The sequence below is a fragment of the Octopus bimaculoides genome, chromosome 8 (assembly GCF_046866305.1).
Source record: "Octopus bimaculoides isolate indiv1 chromosome 8, ASM4686630v1, whole genome shotgun sequence".
Taxonomy (NCBI): Eukaryota; Metazoa; Mollusca; class Cephalopoda; order Octopoda; family Octopodidae; genus Octopus; species Octopus bimaculoides.
The window spans coordinates 52,013,954-52,038,403 of NC_142935.1; the positions used below are offsets into that span (position 1 = coordinate 52,013,954).

The window sequence follows — 24,450 nt, forward strand, 5'->3', positions numbered from 1 at the left end:
CTCACCTGAATTTGAACACTAAACACAGGGAGATGGGAGAAATAATGGAACCCATTATAGGCACAGGTGTGGCTAGCTATTTATGATTTCAGGTTCAGCCAGCCCCTCACAGTGTGGCACCTCGGACAAGTGTCTTCTATTTTAGCCCTAGGTTAACCAAAGCCTTGTGAATGGATTTGGTTGGCAGAAAGAAGCCATTATGTATCTATGTATGTTTGTGCTTCCTTGTCTTGACATGACGTGACAGTTGTGACTGTCATACAAATGTCCATTTCCAATCTTCTGTCTGACCTTGGAGAAATATTATCTTGCTTGAAAACAAGTGGGGGCTGGCATTAAGAAGAGCATCTGACCATTGTAAATTTATCTCAGCAAACTCTATCTGACCCATGCAAGCATGGAAAGGGCTGTTTGATTATATAATAAATATATATTTTCTTTGACATGAAGGTGATAGATGAAGGGTTATTACATAAGCAGGTTACATAGAAAAGTGGACATTGATGATGACGATATCCTGAAACAAAAGTAGGGAAACAATTAGTTAGGGCTTACATGACTCCCTTCGTGACCCTTTCTTGCCATCCTCACCCACCATTCAGGAAATTTGTCTGCCTTTTTGTCATCCTTTTCTCTGAGTAAAATGTGAGAAAACTGATGAGGGCTTAACTAGAAGGAATATGTCTGTCTTCAGTCTTTTCAGTCTTACTCACCAAAGAGATGATGATATTGTAAAACACAAAGAGGGGAAACTGTTCCCATGGTAATTAGTGCACTTATCACAATGCCCAAATTGCTATCTAAGAGGCTGAAGGATATTGGAATTGCGACATCTATTGTTGATCTACAGAAAAGTACCATCCTGTATTTTGCAAGAATCTTAATATTCCTGAGATTCAAGAAAATCTATTGTTACCAAACCTCAAGATAATGTCCCTGTTAATTAAATTAGCATGTAATAGCTTTTGTATTATAATGATAAAAATTGTTTCAAATTTTGCCACAAGGCCAGCAGTTTTTGAGTGGAAGGTTAGTCGTTTACATCAACCCCAGTACTTGATGAAAGCAAAGTTGACCTCAAGAGCTATTTGTATTCAGACCATAAGGAGCCAGAAAAAAGGCCCGCTCGCTATTTTGTCTAATGCATCTGCCAGCTCACTGTATAACAATAATAATCCTTTCTACTATAGACACAGTGCCTGAAATTTTATGGAGAGGGAGCAGGGCCGGATTAAGATCCTTAGAGGCCCTAAGCAGTTAAAAGATTTTGGTGCTCCCATATATATGTAATTCAAAATATAAAAAAATGATAATCTATAAAGTAAATTATTTATTTTTCAAAATGAAACAAAGCTAACAGTAAGATAGAAAATGTTTATTTTTATACACTTTCACTTAATATATATATAAAAAGTTTGTTTTTTTTAATTGCAAAATCTTCAATCAGATCCTCCTTATGATACCATGAACACTTCAAAATTATATTTCTGATGATATAAACCATCTCGAATAGCAAGTTTGAAGTGGTGACTTTTGTGCTGTAAACCATTTACAATTTCTGTGGTACCCCCACTTCCTTTGATGCCCTAAGCACTCACTTATTTTCCTTAATGGTTAAATCCAGCACTGGGCGGAGGTTAGTCAAAAGGATGACAGGTAAAGTCAACCTCAACAGAGTTTGAACTCAGATTATAAATGATGATGATAATCCTTTCTACTATAGGCACAAGGACTGGCATTTTAAAGGAGGGGATAAGTTGAATACATCAACCCCAGTGCATAACTGGTACTTATTTCAAAGCAAAGTCAGTACAAATAATAATTTCTAGGCATGGCTGTGTGGTAAAAAGCTTACTTCCCAACCACATGGTTCCAAGTTCAGTCCCACTGCGTGGCACCTTGGGCAAGTGTCTTCTATAGCCTCGGGCCAACCAAAGCCTTGTGAGTGGATTTGGTAGATGGAAACTGAAAGAAGCCCATTGTGTATATATATATATATATATATATATATATATATATGTATATGTTTGTGTGTCTGTGTTTTTTACCCCCACCATTGCTTGACAACCGATGCTGGTTTGTTTACGTCCTTGTAAATTAGCAGTTCAGCAAAAAGAGACCGATAGAGTAAGTACTAGGCTTACAAAGAATAAGTCCTGGGGTTGATTTGTTCGACTAAAGATGATACTCCAGCATGGCCACAGTCAAATGACTGAAACAAATTAAAGAATAGAATAAAAAATATGTACATAACTAGACATTTGGGTTGTAGAAAGGTTAATTTGATTATATTGACCCCTCTGCTATGCTGGTACTTTATCAACCCTAGAAGGATGAAAGGTAAAGTCAGTCTCAATGGGATTTGAACTTTAGAATGTAAAGAGATGGAATAAATACCGAAAGCCATTTTGCCCAATGCTCCAGTGAATGATAAGTAGTAAGTGTGAAGAAAGGTGGTGGTGGTGGCAGTGGCGATTATTATTATTATTATTATTATTATTATTATTATTATTATTATTATTATTATTATCGTTATTAAAACATCTTGACAAAATGAAAACAAAAATAGAAGAGGAAAACAATTACAGAAACAAGTAACTTCTCTCTTTCAAAATTCAATATGAAAAATATTGGAAGCAAACTTCCCTATTGAGCATTCCCGAACACGGCGTAATTATTAACAGAAAGCAACTGATTTGATCTGGGGGTTTGGTAGGAGAGTAAATGGGGGGAAGAGTAGTGGCAGGGCAGAATTGGGGTTGAATAGAGGGTGTGGTTCAGTGGAGGGGAGGCATAGGAAATTCAGTATGCCTCTCTACTTATTAATTACTTGCTGTGGCTAATTAGATTTGTTAACGAGGGCTTTGCCATGAGGCTCTAATGGGATGTTGAGGTGCAAGGTGGTGAAATAGTAGAGTGAGTTAATGGGAGGGGAGAGGAGAAGGTGGAGAGTGAAAGCAAGAAAATGAAAGAAATGTGTTAGGGCAGAGGAGTGAGGAAAGAGAGAGGGAACGAGACAGAAAGAGAAAGAGAGAGATGAAAACGAGGTGATGGTGTATTGCTTTTGATTGTTCTAGTGAGGAAACTTCATTAAAATTCAACTACCTGCCAACATCAGCATAATCACCATCGCTGCTGCTACACTTTTACACTCCCTTTCACCACCACCATTTCATCATCATCATCATCACCAACACTACCACCACCCTCCACAACTACCTCAACCAGAATTAACCATCACAATAACTACAACCATAACCAACAGCATTCATTCATCTTCTTCATCACAGCCACTGCTGCCTCCATGTAATTTCTACCTTGAAAACATTAACCGCTGCTACCACCACCACCAATCATAACTATGAACCACAGCCAACAGCATCAATTCCTTCATTATTATCACATTCCTGCCATCACAGTCATCATCATCCTGCATCGGCCATAACCACCATCACCAGAATCTTAACCACAACCTCTATTACAGATAGCACCGACACTTGCCTCTTTACTTCAAATTCTATCGCTACTATATTATCATCACAGCTTTCACCATGGGCAATACTATTATCATTGCTATTCATTATGACCACAAACAATATCACTACCATCTGCACCAACATGGGAACCTCTATGTGATCACTCATGGTCATTGAGGCACACAAACCACTATGGCAACTAAAACAAATTGACTTCATTACTTATATTTAAGCCTAGTACTTCTTCGATCAGTTTCTTTTACCGCACTACTAAGTTACAGGGATGTTAATACACCAGCACCAGTTGTCAAGTGGTGGTGGTGGTGGTGGAGGGACAGATACACACACACATATATCTATAATACATTAAAAGTCAGATTGAATCTTGCTTGCTTGCTTGCTTGCTTGCAATGTTACTCAGGCAAACTGGTGCATAATGGGAAAATACTATGGATAAAGTTTCCCTGAAACATAAATATGAGCGGAATGAAAAATATTTTGTGTAAATTGGATAAGTAGTTGTGAAGATATTAAAGGTTTCCAGGGTATAAATACCCCAAAACAGTACATAATGGGAAAAGTCTCTGAAAATAACTTAACGAAATTAACTCATCACAGTCAACTGAAGTAAACAGGACAACTTTTATAGTCCCTCCTTAACCTCCAGCTTGCTCTTTTGTTAAAATCATCAGGTCCTCATGAGATAAACTTGTTATAGCACAGCTCTGCAGCCTTTTTTCACTTGTGGTATGCTTATATTCTTTTCAAAATTCAGTGGCACACCTGAACTAAAAATATAACTTATAGTGTAGGGAAAAAAAAGGTTATATTCAGGTTACACTGCAGCACACCTAGCATCGTTTCGTGGCACACCAGTGTGCTGTGGCATACCAGTTACAGAGCACTGCTCTATAGGAACCTAGCATCTTAAACAAATAATCTTCTATGACTTCTTCAAACTTTATATCATTTGCCAGTGTGACAATATCTTGTTGAACTTTACTTGTAGATTTTCTGCTTTTGGAAAATCTGTAGATAAAGTCGGATCATATTTGTTTTGCCAAAGAATCATTTGTTGTTGAGGATTTCACTTCATCCCACAATTCAGCTTTGTTATCTACTGCACTGCATTTATGGGTTGTTTTAACAGATATGCTTTGAAGTTACCTGTCACTACCTTTATCCACTGGCTGGAGCAAATAACCTGTTTACTAAGTAGCATGATGCATTACCTAAAAGGAGCAATACATTGTTGGAAATGTTATGCCTGGCAAACTTTCTCTTGGCAGCAGGAAAACAGCTGTAAAGCAGTTGGAAAAAGCTTTCCTATATGAATGTTCATATTATTAGCATAACCTTCAGAAGCCCCCTAGATTTTTGGACTGATATGATAGGAACTTTAATTGCATATGATGGTTTTACTTTACTAAAAATGAAAGTCCTACTTGGCATGCACATCCAGAAAATCTGTTTCATTTTTTTTTTTATGCGTATAACTCTTTCAACAATAATAGCACACTCAGAGAGGAAACATTTTAAGTATCACCACAGATCTATAAAGTCAAATATTCAACAAACTAGTTTGTTGAACATCATCATCATCATCATTTAATATCCATGTTTTATGCTGACATGGGTTGTAGAGTTTGACAGGATGCAATGGGTCCAAGGTCTTCATCATGCTCCAATGTCTACATGGTTTCTAAGGCTGGATGCTCTTCCTAACATCAACCACTTTACAACATTTACTGGGTGCTTTTTTTTTAATGCCACCAACACTATTGAGGTCACCATGCAGCTCACAAGACTACGAATTCTGAGGGAGCATTTGATCTGATTTTCTTTTTACTGTCACATATTGCCTCCACTGTAAATGTTGCAAACTTTAATATTTTTCAATATGGCTAAGTTGTTTTCCTGCATCAAAGCTTTGTAAATAAGCATCAAGTTTAACGTTGAGTAACTCCTTCTTTTTGCATATCTACTTTCATTTCCACTTGATGGTCTTTTCCTAGTCATCTCAAATAAAGATAGTCTACTCTAGCTTCTGTTAAATCCAACAGTGACAGAAAAGAAATCAACACTCAACAGTAAAAGAGTAGAATTTGAGGACTTTAGTCATGTTTTGTGTTGGCAAAAAGTTGTTTTATTACATGAGATATGGAAAATACAAGAAAATGAAAGGGTGTAGGGGTGAAGTGCAAGGAAGTATTATTTGACTAAGTTTTGTGTGTGTGTGTGTGTGTGTGAAGTATGAAGGCTGAAATAAAGACAATGGGGAGCAAAGGTTAGTAGCAAGACCCAGAACAGTTGAATTGGTGCACACACAAGCAAGGCAAGTGGTACCAATCAAGAAGCGTGTAGGTATTAGCAGGTATGTTGTAATTGTGAGCAATGAAAAACAAAGTTAGTTGAATGGGTTCATGCACCAACAAAATGGAATGGAAGAGGGGGTCATTTAAATACTACCAAGGTTTGGTCAAAGTATGTGTTGTGATTTTAACTTTTAAAATTGTCAAATTTTACCCAAGTTTTCTTGACGGTAGAATTACAGACTGTATCTCAGAATTATTAGTTTGCAGTTTCTTTATAATATCCGTAAGAAGAGAATTTCATAAATAGTTTTTGTAATCATAGGGATGCTTGTACTTGTTCTTTTTATACATGTTTATACACCATAACAATGCATACATGTGTATATAACTTTTCTCACATGTACACCACAAGTAGGTTTTCTAAGACAAGGTAGTAATATTCTTGGGTGAAGCATAAAAAATGTTATTTTTCTCACACTTTTCAATATAAAACTTCCTACCTTATAAGAAATTAATATTATTATTCACTGTTCATCCACTTTGCTCTCCCTCTCTATTTCTCTAAATTATCAGTTTGGTTACATGTTTAGAGCCTACAATTTTGCAGTTCATATCTTTACTAGCTTAGCATTTCCCTTGCTAAGATTGATTAGATTAAGAAAAAGGATGGAGAGATACCTCAAATATCAGTGGTAAAGCTGAATATTTCACAGGTTGTAGTTCAAACTGTCAATTTTAGTGCCTTTGTGAAGACATACCACAGATCTAGAATTGGGTCAGTTAAAAAGAAAAATTGTTTCTTCTTCCTGGCATTGTGGACAGAAAAGCCTCTACTATTCCATAAATGAGAAGTGTTCCCACCTGGGAATGGAAACCAAAGATCCATGAACTGCTCAGATGGTTCACATAAAATATTGTTGATAGGTTCTGTTGCCTAGACAACTATAACAAGAGCATTGCTGCTGAAGTAACACAAGAAGTGGAAAAGATTCTGGGAGCTTATACTTCTGTTTTCATCAAACAGTTTTCAGACTAATGAAGAAGTATGTAATTTTCTAGAAATAACACCCTAATTTTCCTTAAATTATATCTTTAGAGTAGAACACACTGGATGAAGTAATTTTAGATACTTTGTCTGAAAAATGATGCCATTGTCATGACTGAAGCATCTTTGTCCTTAAATCTGTTTGATTATGTTTGACCTTGAGATGAACAACAACAACAAAGGGTTTTGTTGTGCAGAATTATTGTGTGGAGGGAAACATCTTGTTGAGACAGACTTCTGATACAAAAGGATAATGACTACTGGGATGGAACTGAATCATCTGAACGATGTTGGTCCTCACAATAAGATATTTGTTCAAGACAAATGTAAATGTGTAATAGTGTTAACCTATTCAACCCATGTTAGTAAGGTAAGCTTAAATGTTGAAATGATGAAACCTTTACCTTTCTATTTTGATTTCTATCAATCCATTTGTCTCACCTGCTCACCTATCATTTTATTGTTCTCCCTGTCTATTGCTCTCTCTCTTTCTCTCTTTGGGCATACATAAATGCATATACTCTCACACACAAGCCTTAAGCAAGTATTGTTTCTTTTTACTTGCTTATTTCTTTCTTACTCTAGTTTGATAAGAAAATTCATCCAAGATGTCAGTCTAATTCTTTTTCCTTTTTTCAGTATACAATTCACATCTCTGAAGGTATTTTATTTGGTGGGGGGTTAATATTTTGTCCACTATCTTTTGAGTTTTTCTCTACCTGTTGTAACCTCTCATATTGTCCAAATGTCCAACTTTCATACCCTTCATTCCATTTATGTTATTTCACATATTAACACATATACACATATATTTTATATACATTTATATCGTATCTATCTCTCCACTGCAGCTGAACGGATGGAAACAAAGGAGATGGTAGCCTTTGTATGTGAGAAAAACAACTTAACGCTGGACTGTGGAGACACCGGCATCATCAGAATAACCCGTGCCAACTATGGTAGGTTCACCATCAACCAATGCAATTTCTTTGCACAAGTAGATGGTTGGAATATACAGTGTCACTCAAAACTCTCAAATATCGTTGCACGTGAAAGGTGAGTACAGCTGGTATTAACTACTTTTAATCACTCCACTTTCATCCATTTGTTATTTTTATGGCACTGTATTTTTTATGCATTTATGTATGAATAAATGTTTTTGCTAGCATATGTGTTTATATTGGCGTATGTATGTGTATCTGAATCAACCTGAGTGTGTCTCTTAGTCTTAATTAGTTCCTCCCGTACAGTTGGCTTGTACATCGGACAGCCAGAACATTGCCATTCATTTCGGTTTTGAGTGTAATTGCTTGATTCTTTAAAGAGTGTGTATGTCTAAATTAGCCTGTATAACAATCTGAATGAACCTCTGTGTGTGTTTAAATTGGCCTGTGTCAGAGTAAACCTTTATGTATGTGTTTTGTTTTTGTTTTTCCTAATTGAATGAATGTATGAAATTCAGACATATTCATGATATTATAGACAATGTCTTATTTTTTGAGAATGACTGATTGTTGATAGGGTGGGTAACGGAAAATCCACTGTAGGGTGACTTCGTTCCTACTGTTTATGGCTAAAATAATTTGCTTTCTATTTTGTAAGTATTGATAATATCTGCATATGGTTCACTGTTGTAGACAGTAACATTACTGTAATGTATTAGCTTCAACTGTTGCATTTGATGCAACAGGAAACGTGACCAGTGTTGGTCAGTTCAATATCTTATCCAGAACATTTGTCTCGTCGTTTTATTGCTACAGAAGTTAGAGTTGAATACTGTTGGCTTTATGATTTTTTAATGATTTGGAAAACACTTTAGCTTTTCAAATATTTTAATGTACATTTATTTTCACACACACATGCTAAAGAATCAATAACTTTGTGTTCCATCACTGTTTCCCTCACAATAATAAAATAATAATAATAATAATAACAATCCCTTCTACTATAGGCACAAGGCCTGAAATTTGTGAGAGGGAGACTAGTCAATTACATCAACCCTAGTGCTCATTGACCCCTGAAAGGATAAAAGGCAAAGTCAACCTTGGCAGAATCTGAACTCTGAGCTTAAAGACGGACGAAATGCCACTAAGCATTTTGCCTGGCGTGCTAACAATTCTGTCAGCTTACCGCCTTATATGGTAATAATAGATAACATTCAACTCTTGTTATTGCAGTCAGGGAATATGAGGAAGTTCAGCTCTTTAACCAGTGGTTAGTTCCAGTTACTGAACTCAAATCCTCACATAGAAATAAAGAGCTTCTCTATTTCAAGAGTGGCATTGGTGCAGGCTTGATTAAAAAGCTTGCTTTCCAACCATGTAGTCTTTGATTCAGTCCCACTGCAAAACACAGTATTTTGGGGAAGTGTCTTGTGAGTGAATTTGGTAGATGGAAACTGAAAGAAGCCCCTCATATATGTGAGTATGTATCCTTGTACAGATATCACATGATGATTGTAAAAGGAGCATCATCATCATCATGAGTGAGATTGCGTCTCCAGTCTTCTTTGAAATGCATGTCTAGCTAGGAGAAAATATTACCATGCTTAGAAACAGTTGAGGCTTAGCAACAGGAAAAGCATCCAGCTGTAGAAAATTTGCCTCAGAAAATCCCATCTGACCCATGCAAGTGTGGAAATGTGGACATTAAGATAGCATTTAACTTCTTAGTACATGAGATCCTAGTGAAGTATCTAACTCCTCCAGCTCCTTCTTTCTAATATGACAACAAAACTATTCACAGGTTTTCAAAATGTAAAGTGTATTTTGGCATGCAACAATGCTCATGTTACTTTTGTTTCAAACCTATTAACACGATGCACAAGATATTACATTTGTAATAGTATTTACATTACAAAGTATTACATTACAACTTTGAATGCCTTAAAAACTGGGTTATTCGCAGCCGCCAGTAAAATACAGCATTATCTGGTGGTAATTACATGATTTGTATTTAAACCTATAACATCTATCCTCATTTTGTAAGACTGTATCAAAATTGCCCCCCCCCCCACACACACACACCCTGCCCCTTAGAATGGAGACTTTGTGAATAGAGAAGCTGTTGTAATATCAATTCCGTCACCATAAACTAGGTATTAAGGAACCTTCTATGTGACTGTTTAAACTAGTAGAAATAGCAGTCAAAGCTCATATGATTTACACCCTTACTTTCTTAAAGGGAAGGAAACGATATAATTTCAGATATATATCAGGAGTGGTTGTGTGGTAAGTAGCTTGCTTACCAACCACATGGTTCCGGGTTCAGCCTCGGGCCAACCAAAGCCTTGTGAGTGGATTTGGTAGACGGAAACTGAAAGAAGCCTGTCGTATATGTGTGTGTGTGTGTATATATATATATATATATATATATATATATATATATATATATATATACGTATGTATGTTTGTGTGTCTGTGTTTGTCCCCCCCCCCCCAACATTGCTTGACAACCAATGCTGGTGTGTTTACGTCCCCGTAACTTAGCGGTTCGGCAAAAGAGACCGATAGAATAAGTACTAGGCTTACAAAGAATAAGTCCTGGGGTCGATTTGCTCGACTAAAGGCGGTGCCCCAGCATGGCCACAGTCAAATGACTGAAACAAGTAAAAGAAAGTAAAAGATAAGAGAAATCTGAAAAAGCGAAGGAATGCTTATAGCTGGAACACCTTTGACCATAAGATTTGAGGTGACAGAGAAAAACTAGACTCATGAAAACACAACTAGATTCCATTGAAAATAAAAAAATAGTTATTATGCATGTGTGAGTGTGGTCCTCATTAATTGTTGGTACATTAATTGGCAGGTTAAGTCTACAATGTAAATTTGATTTCTTAAGTCATTTCAATTGCTTAGTCTTTGAACCTGTAATTGCTGGCTGTTTTCTCTACCAGTAGAGGAATGGGTTAGGGTGAATTAATTTACTCCAGACATGTTATAGAAGTTAGTATAATGACTCAGTGACATACTAAGGATTACAAGATATTTGCATTTTGTTTATAACTGAATATGGTATTATCATCATTGTCATCATCTTTCATATTTTACAACTGCATTTCCATACTAGCCTGAGTTGGCTACTTCTGTTCCTATAAACTTTCTAGTTACTTGAGGTCCTATATCATCTGATATGTATGTATGTGTCTCTTCTATTTTTTTGTACTCAAGAACACAACGTGCTGCTCAGTTTGGGAATTGAGCCTACGATCTAAAAATCATGAGCGCAACACCTAAACTACTTGACCATGCACCTTCACACATATATGCATATATATATATATGTGTGTGTGTGTGTGTCTGTTTTTGTCCCCCACCCCTGCTTGACAACTGGTGTTGGTGTGTTTACATCTCCATAATCTAGCGGTTCAGCAAAAGAGACCAATAGAATAAGTACCATGCTTAAAAACAAGAAAGTACTGAGCTTGATGCATTCAACAACAAAAAAATTCTTCAAGGCAGTGCTCCAGCATGGCTGCGGTCTAATGACTGAAACAAGTAACCGATAATATGTGTGTATATGTATATATATATGTGTGTGTGTGTGTGCTCACACACACCAGCTCCAAACACACATACATACACACATAATTGTGAAAACTGATTTTACAGATCTTCTTCCCATTAGATGTAAACATCATTAAGTCTTACCATATTTAGAGAACTGTCATTTTCCATCTGTCTAATTTGGAAATAATTTCTCATTCTTTATTTATCGTGTGAATGTGAGGAGAGAGATGTTTAATAATCAGGATTATGGTTCTATCTTTAGTTTCTTATTTTTAGTGTAAAAGGAAGTAGAATAGTTGCAACTGGCCTGGTTGATAAGTTATTGGACTACTGACTTGAAGAGTCAACAGTTCATTGCCCATTGGAGTTGTCCCTGTATCCCCCATCTCCCTTCTTATTAGTAATAACAAAAGGAAAAAAAAAGGTAATGTGAACTTATCGCATTCGGAAAAGGGGAAAAATACTAGGAATGGCGTAGGAGTGGCTGTGTGGTAAGTAGCTTGCTTACCAACCACATGGTCCCGGGTTCAGTCCCACTGCGTGGCATCTTGGGCAAGTGTCTTCTACTATAGCCTCAGGCTGACCAAAGCCTTGTGAGTGGATTTGGTAGACGGAAACTGAAAGAAGCCTGTCGTATATATATATATATATATATATATATGTGTGTGTGTGTCTCTGTTTGTCCCCCTAACATCGCTTGACAACCGATGCTGGTGTGTTTACATCTCTGTAACTTAGCTGTTCGGCAAAAGAGACCAATAGAATAAGTACTAGGCTTCGAAAGAATAAGTCCTGGGGTCGATTTGCTCGACTAAAGGAGGTGCTCCAGCATGACCACAGTCAAAAGACTGAAACAAGTAAAAGAGTACAGGATTCACAGCATACAGAGAATATATATTAAAGAGAGCAAAATAACACAAATATATTTCATGCACTTTCTAGAGTACAAACCATGTGTTAGGTCAGTGGTTCCCAAAAGGTGCAGCATGCTTCATAGGTGCGGGGGACGAGGATAGCAGGCAAGGCAGAATGATTGAAAGACAATCAAAACATTTAGAAACAGTTTCAAAAAAGTCAGGACTTGTGCCTCGGAGTTGAACACTCTAGGTGCAATCCCATGGTCATTCATGACCAATATGGGGTCTAAACCCTTTAAGGCTATGCAACAACAGCTTTATATACTTCTCCAACTGGGGTAACTTTGTATCTCCTCTATAGCAAGACATTTGTTCCTCTCCCTCCATCAGTAATTGAGAATAAGCCACCTCCCTCAGTTGTGGTGTTGTGTTTTGCAAGTTATTTCGTGACCTTACTAGTGCCAGTACCAGGACACTCAACCATACAAACCATGCCAAAGTAGTTTGGTTACTTGTTTGATGCAGTTCTCTGGCTTACTGGCTCTTCGTTGATCTGTCCAACCCATGCCAGCATGGAAAGATGGATGTTAAATGGTGATGATGATGATGATGATGACAGTAATGAACTTTCTAAAAGTAGACAAGTGAGCGGGGAAAGATTAATGGATTGGAGTGGTACTTTACTTGAAACATAAGAGTAAATCATTGACTCTAGATCTTGTCGATTCAGTAGTAGTTGACCGTGTCTGTGTGCGAGGCTTAGTATGTCTGTTTTTGTATGTCTAAACAAAGTATGTGGTTGTTTATAAATGGACATGTGCATGGATACACGTATGCACACACACATGCATACATTCACACATATCTCCTCCATCTCTCTCTTTTTACCTCTGTCTCACTCTCTCCTTCCCCCCTCTCTTTCCTTCCCTCTCACTCTCCCCTTCATTCCCTCCTTCCCCCTCACTCTCTGCCTCCTTTTCACTCCTCCTTCCCCCCACACTCTTTCCCACTCCATCTCACTATACACATTTTTTTGTTCTTAATCTTTTGTATTTTTTATATTTTTCATTTTGTTTTTATTATCTATCATAAATAAAGGCAGTAAACTGGTAAAAGTGTTCCCACTCCAGACAAAATGCTTAATGCCATTTCTTTCTGACCCTTTACATTATAAGTTCAAATGCCTCCAAAGTCATCTTTGCCTTTTATCGTTTGGTGGGGGTTAATAAAATAGGTATCACCCCCCCCCCCCCCCCACCGAGCACTGAGGTCAGTGTAATTGACTTGCTCTATCCCCCAAAATTTTAGCTTTGTACCTATAGCAGAAATAATTATTTATCATTAGTATTATCATAATTTACTTCTTTACCACTTCACTGTCCTTATTGTTATTATTAGGAGTTCCACTAAGGCGGCGGAGCTGGTAGAATCATTAGCATGATTGGTGTGTTTATGTCCCTCCCTGTAACTTAGCAGTTCAACAAAAGAAACTGATAGAATATGTACTAGGCTTAGAAAAAAATAGGTCCTGTGGTCGATTTCTTTGGCTAAAATCCTTTAAGGTGGTGCTCCAGCATGCCCGCAGTCAAATGACTGAAACATGAAAAAGAATAAAAAGCAAGAAATATAATTTCACATTCCGTTTTTCTCCAAGATTTCCAGGTTTTAATATCATGATTTATGATTTAATCAGTATTTTTAGTCTCCATTACCAATATTGTCATCCTTTTTCTCAGGTGTGAAAGTAAACGATCTTGTTCATTTAAAGTGACAAATGAGTTGTTTGGCGGAGACCCTTGTTATGGAACTCCAAAATATCTAGAAATCAAATACCGATGTTGGTTTGGTAAGAAATGAAACGGTAATATGCATACGCTTGCATGTACCTGCCGTTTTCAACCAAATCAAATGGCTGTTTTAGCTTTCCAAGGCTAAATCAAATTTCCCAGGACTATGTCTTCTGTGTTTGTTATTTTCAATGCTTTTCAATTAGCATATTCTATGATCTTCTTTGTGTGTCTTTGGTTATACATATATTTGAACTGATTATATAAACCACCAGTCTAAGTGGAATCAATTATTCTCATAGGCTGTAGTTTTAATTTGAACTCAAATATTTGAATGTGTTTATATATATGTATAGTCTGGCACTTGAAGATGATCAGAGAATATACTGATTAAAACATGTTAGACACTGAAACACAAAAGATAAAATGAAACAGTCCATTTTTACCCTTTTTATTCTTTTAAATATATCTGCTTTATGAAATCTAGCAATTTTAGTGAAATTTCATGTCTTGACCAGCTACTGCAGGTAAACATTGCACCCAGCTTGCCACCTAAAAACTTTTCCAAACCGCTGAACATCAAGACATCTTGCACGTTGCCCTACCAGTGCATTTTCATCAAGCCTGTTACTTCAACCTTCCTCCAATCAGCCATAAGGCATGCATTTTAAGAGTTTAAAAACAGAAATATTCTGAAAGATATTTGTATAATCAGTTTTAAAGATAAAGTGTAAAAATCTAGTTTCACATAACAGCTGCTGTGGATTGAAATAATGTAGTTAATTAGTTTCTCAAATTGAAATCTTGACAATTTACAATTTCCATGTTCTAGTTTTCAAGTTGTATCTAGAAGTTTCTGTAGTTAGTTGAAGATTTTTGACAAAATTCTTTAAAAAGTACTCTCATAATTTTAAATCAGTATATTAGAGAAAACTAATTTAGGTTATATTTTCTGAATATTCCAGCATTTTTTTTTTTTTTTTGCTCCTTTCTTTTAATTCTGAAGTCTTACATTTATGTCAGAAGTCCCTATTACACAGATCATTGTTTTGACCAGACTATCAACTCTTTACAAAAAAAAAAATCCCATTTCATTTATTATAAAAGATATATTTACAAAATTTATGTCATTTAAGTTATAATTAGTATTTTCATGATGACAATAATCTAGAGTTGTTAATTTTTATAGATCTGGCATCATGGTATTTCCTATAGATACTTACAATCACAGCTTCATATACACTCAGTCTCACTCACAACAATGTCTTCAGAGGCCTTGTGCCAAGTTTTGGCCAAAGATATGGTAACTCGAATCCAAACCACTGCCATATGGAGATGTAGGGGGTCTTGTTAATTAAGTAAACCACATCCTGTTTATATGAAGAACCAGACATGATCAAGTATTCAGCTAAGACTACAGCCACTAGGAGACCTTTTCTATTATTGATTCTTACATTTCCTGTTTTTACCAAAGACTCTATAAGTAAGACCTCCTAGAGCTCCTACATTCTTGAGTTCATTGATTTACTTCTGATAATTTCTCTAGATAAAAAAAGCAAAGCAATTGGGACAAGAGAAGAAATGGAGAAGAATCAAATATTATTCTTATTATTCACTCTATAAACTCATTTCATTACTTCTTGGAATTTTCAAACAAATTTTGATTGTTGTTAATGATGAAAAACTGTTAAAATATCAAGCATTACCAATATCAAGATTATATAATCCCATTATTTTAGATTAAGATTAAGAATGACTTAGTATTTTTTATATTTTTTAAAGGTTTATGGTTTAGTATCAATCAAAATTAGATTTATTTCTTGATCATCAATAAGTGTATTGAACTAGTTTTGAGTATAGGGATGTACAAGTTGTTACCAAGTAGAATCCATTACTGAGGTAGATTCTTGTTTTAGAATAGTTTCATCTACCATCTTCTTCACTCTAAAAGACTTCATTAGCATTTCTTGAATATTTTGTGGCAGCAACTGATGCTGGAGTATTTACTTATATATTGTATATATATATATATATATATATTGTATATATATATATATTGTATATATATATATATATTGTATATATATATATTGTATGCACAAACGTTCTCTCATCCTCTTTCCTCCTTGACCTAGCTGCACATCCAGAATATGACAGCTGTAGCAGCACTTGGCTGGTATTCATTTACAGTTATATAGACTGTAATAATGTGAAATGAAGTGCCTTGCTCAAGGATACAGCATGCCATCCATCTGACCTAGGAATTGAACCCTTAACCCTATGATCATGAGCTGAATACCCAGCTGCTAGACCACATCCCTTCAGTATGCATGCACACACACACACACGCACACACGTGTGTGCATCCACCCTCATATATATGTTATTTTAAAGAACATGTATTTATTTGTCATTGATAATTCATCCCCCTTCACTGCCTCTTTCCACTTCCTCTCCCATTCATTTTTTTTTTAATACCTGATATGAAAGGTTTTCTTTGACTGATTGCTTGGAATGTTATAGGCTTGCATGATAGAAATGTTTGTGTTCCTTTGACTCTCATTTTCTATGCCAATGCAAAAGAAACCTGTTCAAAATATTTTCATCTTTACATGGCATCTTAAGCTATTTTTATATAAGGATAACCTAAAACATTTTATATTATTATCATTATTATTATTATTATCATCATCATTTGGTGTCTTTGAGTTGGTGAATGATTATTTAAAATGAACATTTACATTACTATTCTTTCATTTTATTGTTTCTAACTGTACTTATATAAAATTGATTCATGACAAATCTCAAATGTTTTCTGTATGGTGTTTCAAAACTGTGCTGTTCCAAAAGAACAACTCCTACTACTGCTGGAAAGAATAGAAAACCAAGGTGATGAATGAGTGGGTGATGACATGTTGGAAGTGAACAGGAACTCCTTAAGTGTCTTCAAAATTGCGCCCTCCTTCTTTTCTTTTGTTCACACATATACAACTTTTGTGTATGTGTGCGTGTGTGATAAACAATGGTTGTAGGGATTGGTAGGTTTTAAGCTAAGCAGTAGCACCCTCTTGAGGGCATTATGAGCTCACAGCATAACAGCAAATGTTAAAGAATGCTATAGTGGGGTGAGGTGGGGGAAGTTTTAGAGGTGTTGAGATTTTTCTTAGAAATAAAATATTTAACGCTTTAGCATTTAAACCGGCCATAACCTGTCCAAAAATTCTACTTGTTTTATGTTCAAACCGACCAGATCCAGCCTTTCACATATACCCTACAATGTCATTCTAAGAATAAAACAATCACATCACCAAAATCTCGAAGCCACAAGATAATACATGATTAATTCAAAGCAATGTGAATAAATAAGCACTAGATTTGGCAGAGTAATCTGAATGTTAAAGAGTTAAACTTAGGATGCTTATATTTTAAACACATTTACGGGGAAAACAAAAAAGCATCTTTGTCAGATTAAAATATGGAGATAAGGCATTGTGTTTATGAGTTATCAGAAAGATGACTGATGATGCACCAAAGTCCAGCATGAGTAGTTATTTCTATAAAAATTTAGCATAAAGGATAGAGAGAGCACTGATCCATGCAAAATTATATTTCGAAGCACATGTTAGATGGGATAGTATAACAAAATATGGATAATAAACCACTGAGCATAATTAGCTTGTTTGATTAAAATAATTGCCCCACCCTCTTTTTTTTTTTTTGCTTCATAGCATGTAAAGGGGGCATTTGTAAAATGCCATTCAGTGAAAGGAAGGCGGCTACAAATAGCTGAGAACCACTGAGTGAGGCCCAACTAATCAGTGTACCCATCTAATTATCTGTAGTTTCAGTATAAGTTGTATATATTATGAGTTGTAGCAAAAGTTGATTGAAGATTGGACTATTAACAGACAAAAGACGCCATGCACCTAACACCTAAGTCTCTATTCCAACACACTCACACTTTATACCACCGACACACCCTTATACTGTTTTAAGCCTCATATATTTAATATTTCAGTTGTGTTTTCCATATACCTCCAGATGGTTTTAATTTTATGCATTCACACACTCACACTACAATGATCTCTCCAACTTATACAATATTGCTTCCTCATAATCAATTGAATGGTAAATATCAACCAAAGTTAATCCTATTGTTTATATTGATATTTACATTCAGTTTTAATTGGTAATCATAAAGTGTCATAGTTATATGTATATATATATATATATATATATATATATATATATACAGCTTACACTTGGCACAAAATTCCTGAATCTTCACATTTCTATGTTTATTTGAGTAGTGGTAAAAGGGTTGATTCATGTACTATAATTCAGTTTTGTGTAATCCAATAAATTAACTTCAGATGGCTATATTTATATACATATATGGCCATAGGGCTAGGATTTAAACCTATTGATTACAACTTGCCTGAGATCACCCCTGGTTCTTGATACAAACTTCCTGTTTTAAAATGAACTACATTATATTGAAATTTCATGTTAGTTTATGCCCCAAACACCAGCTTTGTTTTCCTAAATCTTACAACAGAAATATGGTAACAAAAGTTTTAATCTCTTGAGTCTATACTGCAACACCCTGAAGTAACAATTCAGTTGATATCCATACATTTAACTTCAAATAATACTGGTTCATAACTGAGTCACATTTATCTCCTTTCAATGTTAGTATAATTTGAAAAGTAAGTAAAGTTATATATTTGCATGAGTGTATCTCTTGAATGAAGCAAGTGTTTTGGTAGCCAGGTTTTCTTTTTATTTCCACTTCTATAATGTAACACTGAATAGATAACAAAGTGCTATTAATTAAGCTTATAATACAATGATTCAACGAGAGGTTTAAACTCCTTGCTTTTCAGTTACAGTCCAGTAACATTCACACTCAGAAATCATACATAAATTTCCAAGGAAGCACTAAGAATCCTTTCACTGACATATTTTCTTTAAAGGTTATCTGTTACATTTCATGTTTTTTTTGTTTTTTTTTTTGCCCCACCTATCATCAAATACTTGTCTTTCAACTATCAATGATATCCATTGTTTGTAGTTAAAAGATAGAAGCGCGTAAAGTGTCTTTCTTGTTTGAGGCAATAACCTAGTGTCTGCAGTTGGTTCTAGTCATCTTAGCAATCCACAGGGCCTAATAAAGACTCTCTAATTTCCCAAGCTATTCAATAACTATGTTATTGTACCATTCAGCAATAATATGTAAACTAAGCCCTAAGGCTGGTTGAATATCATTAGCAATAGGAACAGCTTCACTCAGTGGTGCAACTTTAACCCTGAAATTTTGCATTGATAACATTGGTATAAATAGATGGCATTTTCTTTTTCCTTTTTCTCTTTTTTTGCTTTTTTTCTGTTTATACATTTTCTTCTAAAATAATCTAGTTAAGTCTCTTTCTCTCTCTCTTTCTCTCTCTCTCTCTCTTTCTCTCTCTCTCTCTCTCTCTCTCTCTCTCTGTAAATAATATAAGTACCACACACATACACATTATCTATAAATAAATGTTTATTTAACTACACGCATTATATTCATAAGAGAAATAAATGTTCCCCCACACATAATCATGCACACACACACACACACACACACACACACACACACACACACGTGCATATCAGTTTATTCATTAATATACCTTTCTACTTCATCACCCCCCCCCCTTCACTTTGCAACCCTTCTGATTAAAGTATCATTGACTAGTGGCCCTGTTGCTAATGTTGCTTGACAGATTAAGTAGTTTCAAATTCAGGAGATTGCAGAAGAATCTGAACTCTTATAGACTACACAACCAAGGTAGGTAGGATATGGTTGAGGAAGGTAAACTATCTTACAGGAGGATCCAATATTATCGTTAACATATGACCTAAAATAAGTTCTGATATGAACGCAACCTCTATAATGAAGGTGGAGATGATGGATATTGTTATAGCTTTACTATAACAATCTCTACACAACACCATTATCTCAACTACCACCACCACACCACTTATTAATAAAGTACTTATACATGTGTGTGTACAAATTTAAATTTAGGTAGACAAACTAAAGAAAATGTAGTCGTCTCTCTCTCTCTCTTTCTCTCTCTCTCTCTCTCTCTACATATATATGTATATATATATATATATATATATATATATATATATATAAATGCAAAGAATGGTGTTAAGTGCTTAATATGTATCCCCAATATGCAAATTACCAACAACATCAGTGGAATGGCTAACCGCAAGGTACAGTGTAGTAGGAGAGAAGCAAAGCAACAATACCTTGAACTAATGCTTCAGAGAACTAGTGCTCTTAAACACAGGATATGATACAGAGCATTCCACTATATTAGGAAGAAGGCAGGACATTCCAGAGACTCAAGAAACTAAATATACCAACCCTTTTATTTTTATTTTATGACATACAGAGATACACTATTCTAAAAAACTGACCAAGTTATGAAAATAGCAGAGTTATAAAACAACTGATTAAGAAAAGAATTACTTAGATGAGTCGTAGTTTAGGTTTTTGCCAGGATGGGGTACCACTGATGCCCATCTTAATGACACAACTACAGTAGGAGTGTCCTTGATATCTTCTTGATGAGAGAGAGAGAGACAACTACAAGAAAAGTTCTCAGGTAAGAGCAAACTACTAAACCTAGCGTTTATCAACCTGGAGAAAGCTTGTGTCAGGATACAATACGTCAGTTTGGTAATCATTGAAAAACAAAAAGATGTAGATAAACAGTGTGTAAGATCCATGTAAGCTATGTGCAGAGATGCTGTTTGCAAGGTGAGATTTAGCAATGAGTTCAACTTAAAATTTAACTCAAGATCACCTTTTCCAATTCCCCCTCCCATCTCAAAGTTACTTGGTGACTCTGCTGGTGCCACATAAAAAGCATCCAGTCCACACTGCAAACTGGTTGGCATTTGGAAGGACATCCAACTGTAAAACCCATGCCAAAACTGACCTCACCTGTGCTAGTACCACACAAAAGGCACTCAGTCCAATCTGCAGAGTAGTTGCTTTTAGGAAGGGCATCTAGCCATAAAAACCATGCCAAAACAGACACAGAAGCTTGGTGTAGTCTTCTGCCTGGTTAGCTCCTGTCAAACCATCCAAGCCATGCCAGCATGGAAGGCAGATGTTAAACAATGATGATAATGATGTAGGTGTCTTATCAATTTCTATCCTCCTACTGTTTATTATAATTATCTTGGTCGTGAAAGAAAAATTTACAACAGGCTGTCCAGGGATAGATACCCTTGTATACTGATAACCTAACAATGGTATCTATCAAGGTTTAGAGAAGAAATTTCAAATGTTAAAAGTAAAATCTAGTTTCTAGAGACCTCAAAATACACCTAGCAGTAAAGAAGACAGACTTCCATTACCATGCTTGATATGCAGAAGTAAGTAGAAATTATGCATTATATCCATTGTAAACTATGGATGCATAAGGTATGGTGGAACTAAGAGCAAGCTGAGTGAAAAGGAAGACTTTGCATGTACAGATAGAAAGGAGTAGTTATCAGTAACAGCATCCTTGAAATTCTTTAAAATGCTCAGAATGCTTGCTAGAAGTAATTGATAGCTTCTAATTGTAACCAAATTAGCCGTGGAGTTTGTGTTCTAAAAGCATAGAAGCCAAAGTAAGAACAAGATGTAAAAGATTCAGTAAGCTATTAGCTCTATTGGCAACAAAGGTATTGTCTTACTAAATACTGATCAAATTGTGTAACTCTTGTTCAAATTCTGCCACAGTTGACTTTATCCTTCATCATTTCAGGGTCAAGGAAATAAGAACTAATTAAGCCCTGGGGTTGATGTAATCATCTACCCTGTCCCTACCAAATTTCAGGCTTTGTGCCTATAACAAACGATTATTTATCTGACAGAGTTATCTCTCTTCACCCTAAATATAACTTTTTTATTTTCTTACAAGATCAATAAAATATATATCAAATAATATACTGAGCTTACTGTAAGTGACTATATACTCTTGTAGCACAATGCTCCAGCATGAGTAAGTCCAATGACTGAAACTAATAAAAGAATAAAACTGTACTATGTAAAAGAAGTCTCAATTCCTTACTACAGTCACTTCTATTCCTTACAAGTTTGTAGCTAATAACCACAATAACTTAATTTTGGTTCTGTGCTCAGTTGCTAAGCTTCAATTGAAAATAATACCAGTGTCTATGTTATTTAATTCTGTTATGGTGAACTTTACTAAACCTTAAGACATTCAAAAACAGAGAGACCAATAAACTGGTTTAAACAAGTGCAGACTGTCACACACACCATTCAATCAAACATTGTTTCCCCTCTGTGCAATGTCATTCTCAAGCTGACAGCAGAAATCTGGGCATATCTGGTTCAGTAGATCTGTATATTTCTTGTATGAAAGTGCCATTGTATATTATAGGTCTATTGGTTAACTGTTGGACAACAGCGACAATATCAACAATGTACACAGTCTGTGTATTCAATCTTTTGTATGTCAGACGTGTTCATTTGTAAAATACAAACTAAAAAATATTTTCTTTTCATATTTATTCTCTTTTATTTTTATTTTTTTAACATTTATTTCACTGATATTTTAAGATTTGTCATGATACTGCATTACATAATCTCTTGATGTATTCATTTGTTTTACTTTCTTTTTGTCAAACACTTTCATAGCCTTTCTTGATATTATCTATACTTTTATATAACGATTTAAAGACAATTAATTAATGATATAAAAACTATAAGAAAACATGATTTTATGAAGTCTTATTTGCCATGTAAATAAGTGGAGTTTCATTCAAATTTCTATTACATTTTACCAGTTCTTTTTTTGTCTTGTAACTTCATTTATTTTTTCCTAATACCTTACATATACAATTAAAATAATAATTATTAATTCAATAATAATAATAATGTTGTTATTATTATTGTTATTATTATTATTAAGGTGGTGAACTGGCAGAACTGTTAGCACATCTGGAAAAATGTTTAGCAGCATTCTGTCCATTTTTATGTTCTGTGTTCAAATTCTGCCAAGGTTGACTTTGCCTTTCATCTTTTCAGGGTCCATAAATTAAGTACTAGTGGGATTAATGTTCTCAACTACTCCCCTCCTCCTAAATTTAGACCTTATGCCTTTGATAGAAAGGATTATTATTATTATTATTTATTATAATTATTATGACAATTTGAAATTGAAATTTGAATGAAACTCGAGAACAGGTGACTTGATGACATGTCAACTGTCCCCTATTGCTTCAAACCTTTTATTGCATCTTTTGATGAGTCTATGACTACTAATGGCATGCTAACTGCTACACCTAGGTGTGATGGACGTGTCAGTTGTAAAATTCCTGCTGAGAATTCCATATTTGGAGGAGACCCCTGTACTGGCACCTTCAAGTACCTTGAGGTACATTACATATGTGAGAAAGGTATGTTTTCCCAAATATTTTTTTACATCTGACTTTATTGTATTAGTGAATTTTGATCACATTATAGATATTGTTATCATTATCATCGTTGTTGTTGTTGTTATTTAGGGCAATGAATTGGCAGAATCATTTAGGAGTAGCATAAAGATCATTTCTCTTTCAAATGTCACCTAGGTCAACTTTGCCTTTAATTCCCCCAGGGTCAGAAAAATAAAGTATCACTCCAAATTCTGGGATCAATTGTAGCACCCATACCCTTCCACTGAAACTTGGTTTAGATCTGAAGCCTTTATTATTATTATTATTATTATTATTATTATTATCATAATCTTCCACTGAGGTTGACACTGCCTTCATCTTTTCGGGGTTGATAAAATAAGTACCAATGAAACACTGAGGTCGGTATAATCAACTAGTCCCCTCCTCCAAAATTTCAGGCCTTGTGTCTTTAGTAGAAAGGATTATTATTATATTCCACTGAGATTGACTTTGCCTTTCATCCTTTTAGGGTTGATAAATTAAGTACCAGTGAATCACTGGGTCAGTATAATTGATAAGCTCCCTTCTTGAAAATATTGGGCCTTGTACCTATAACAGAAAGGATTATTATTATTATTATTATTATTATTATATTCCACTGAAATAAACTCTACTTTTCATCCTTTCATGGTGGATAAATTATCAGTCATGTACTGGAGTCAATGTAATTGATTTGTCCCCTCCCCCAAAATTTCAGGCCTTGTGCCTTTAGTAGAAAGGATTATTTTCATTATTATTATATTCCACCAAGGTTGACTTTCCCATATCATCCTTTCAGAGTTGATGAAATAAGTAAGTACCAGTTGAACACTGGGGTCAATGTAATCAACTTGCCCTCTTACCCAGTATTTCGGGCCTTGTGCTTATAGTTGAAAGGATTATTATTATTATTATTAATTTACTGAAGCAGATTTTTCTATGGTTGGAGACCCTCCCTGTCACCAACCCTTAC

General features: G+C 35.2%; 1 protein-coding gene across 25 annotated transcripts in view; it reads left to right on the forward strand.

The window, feature by feature from the left end:
- LOC106880564 (latrophilin Cirl) overlaps positions 1–24,450 on the forward strand; it is a 445,635-nt gene that overhangs the window by 355,884 nt on the left and 65,301 nt on the right. For all 25 annotated transcript variants that reach the window (XM_052970092.2, XM_052970094.2, XM_089356449.1 and 22 more), the window contains 2 exons: positions 7,688–7,892; positions 23,350–23,459. In XM_052970092.2, coding sequence (XP_052826052.1) covers positions 7,688–7,892; positions 23,350–23,459 — 315 coding nt within the window. The remainder of the gene's footprint in view (positions 1–7,687; positions 7,893–23,349; positions 23,460–24,450) is intronic.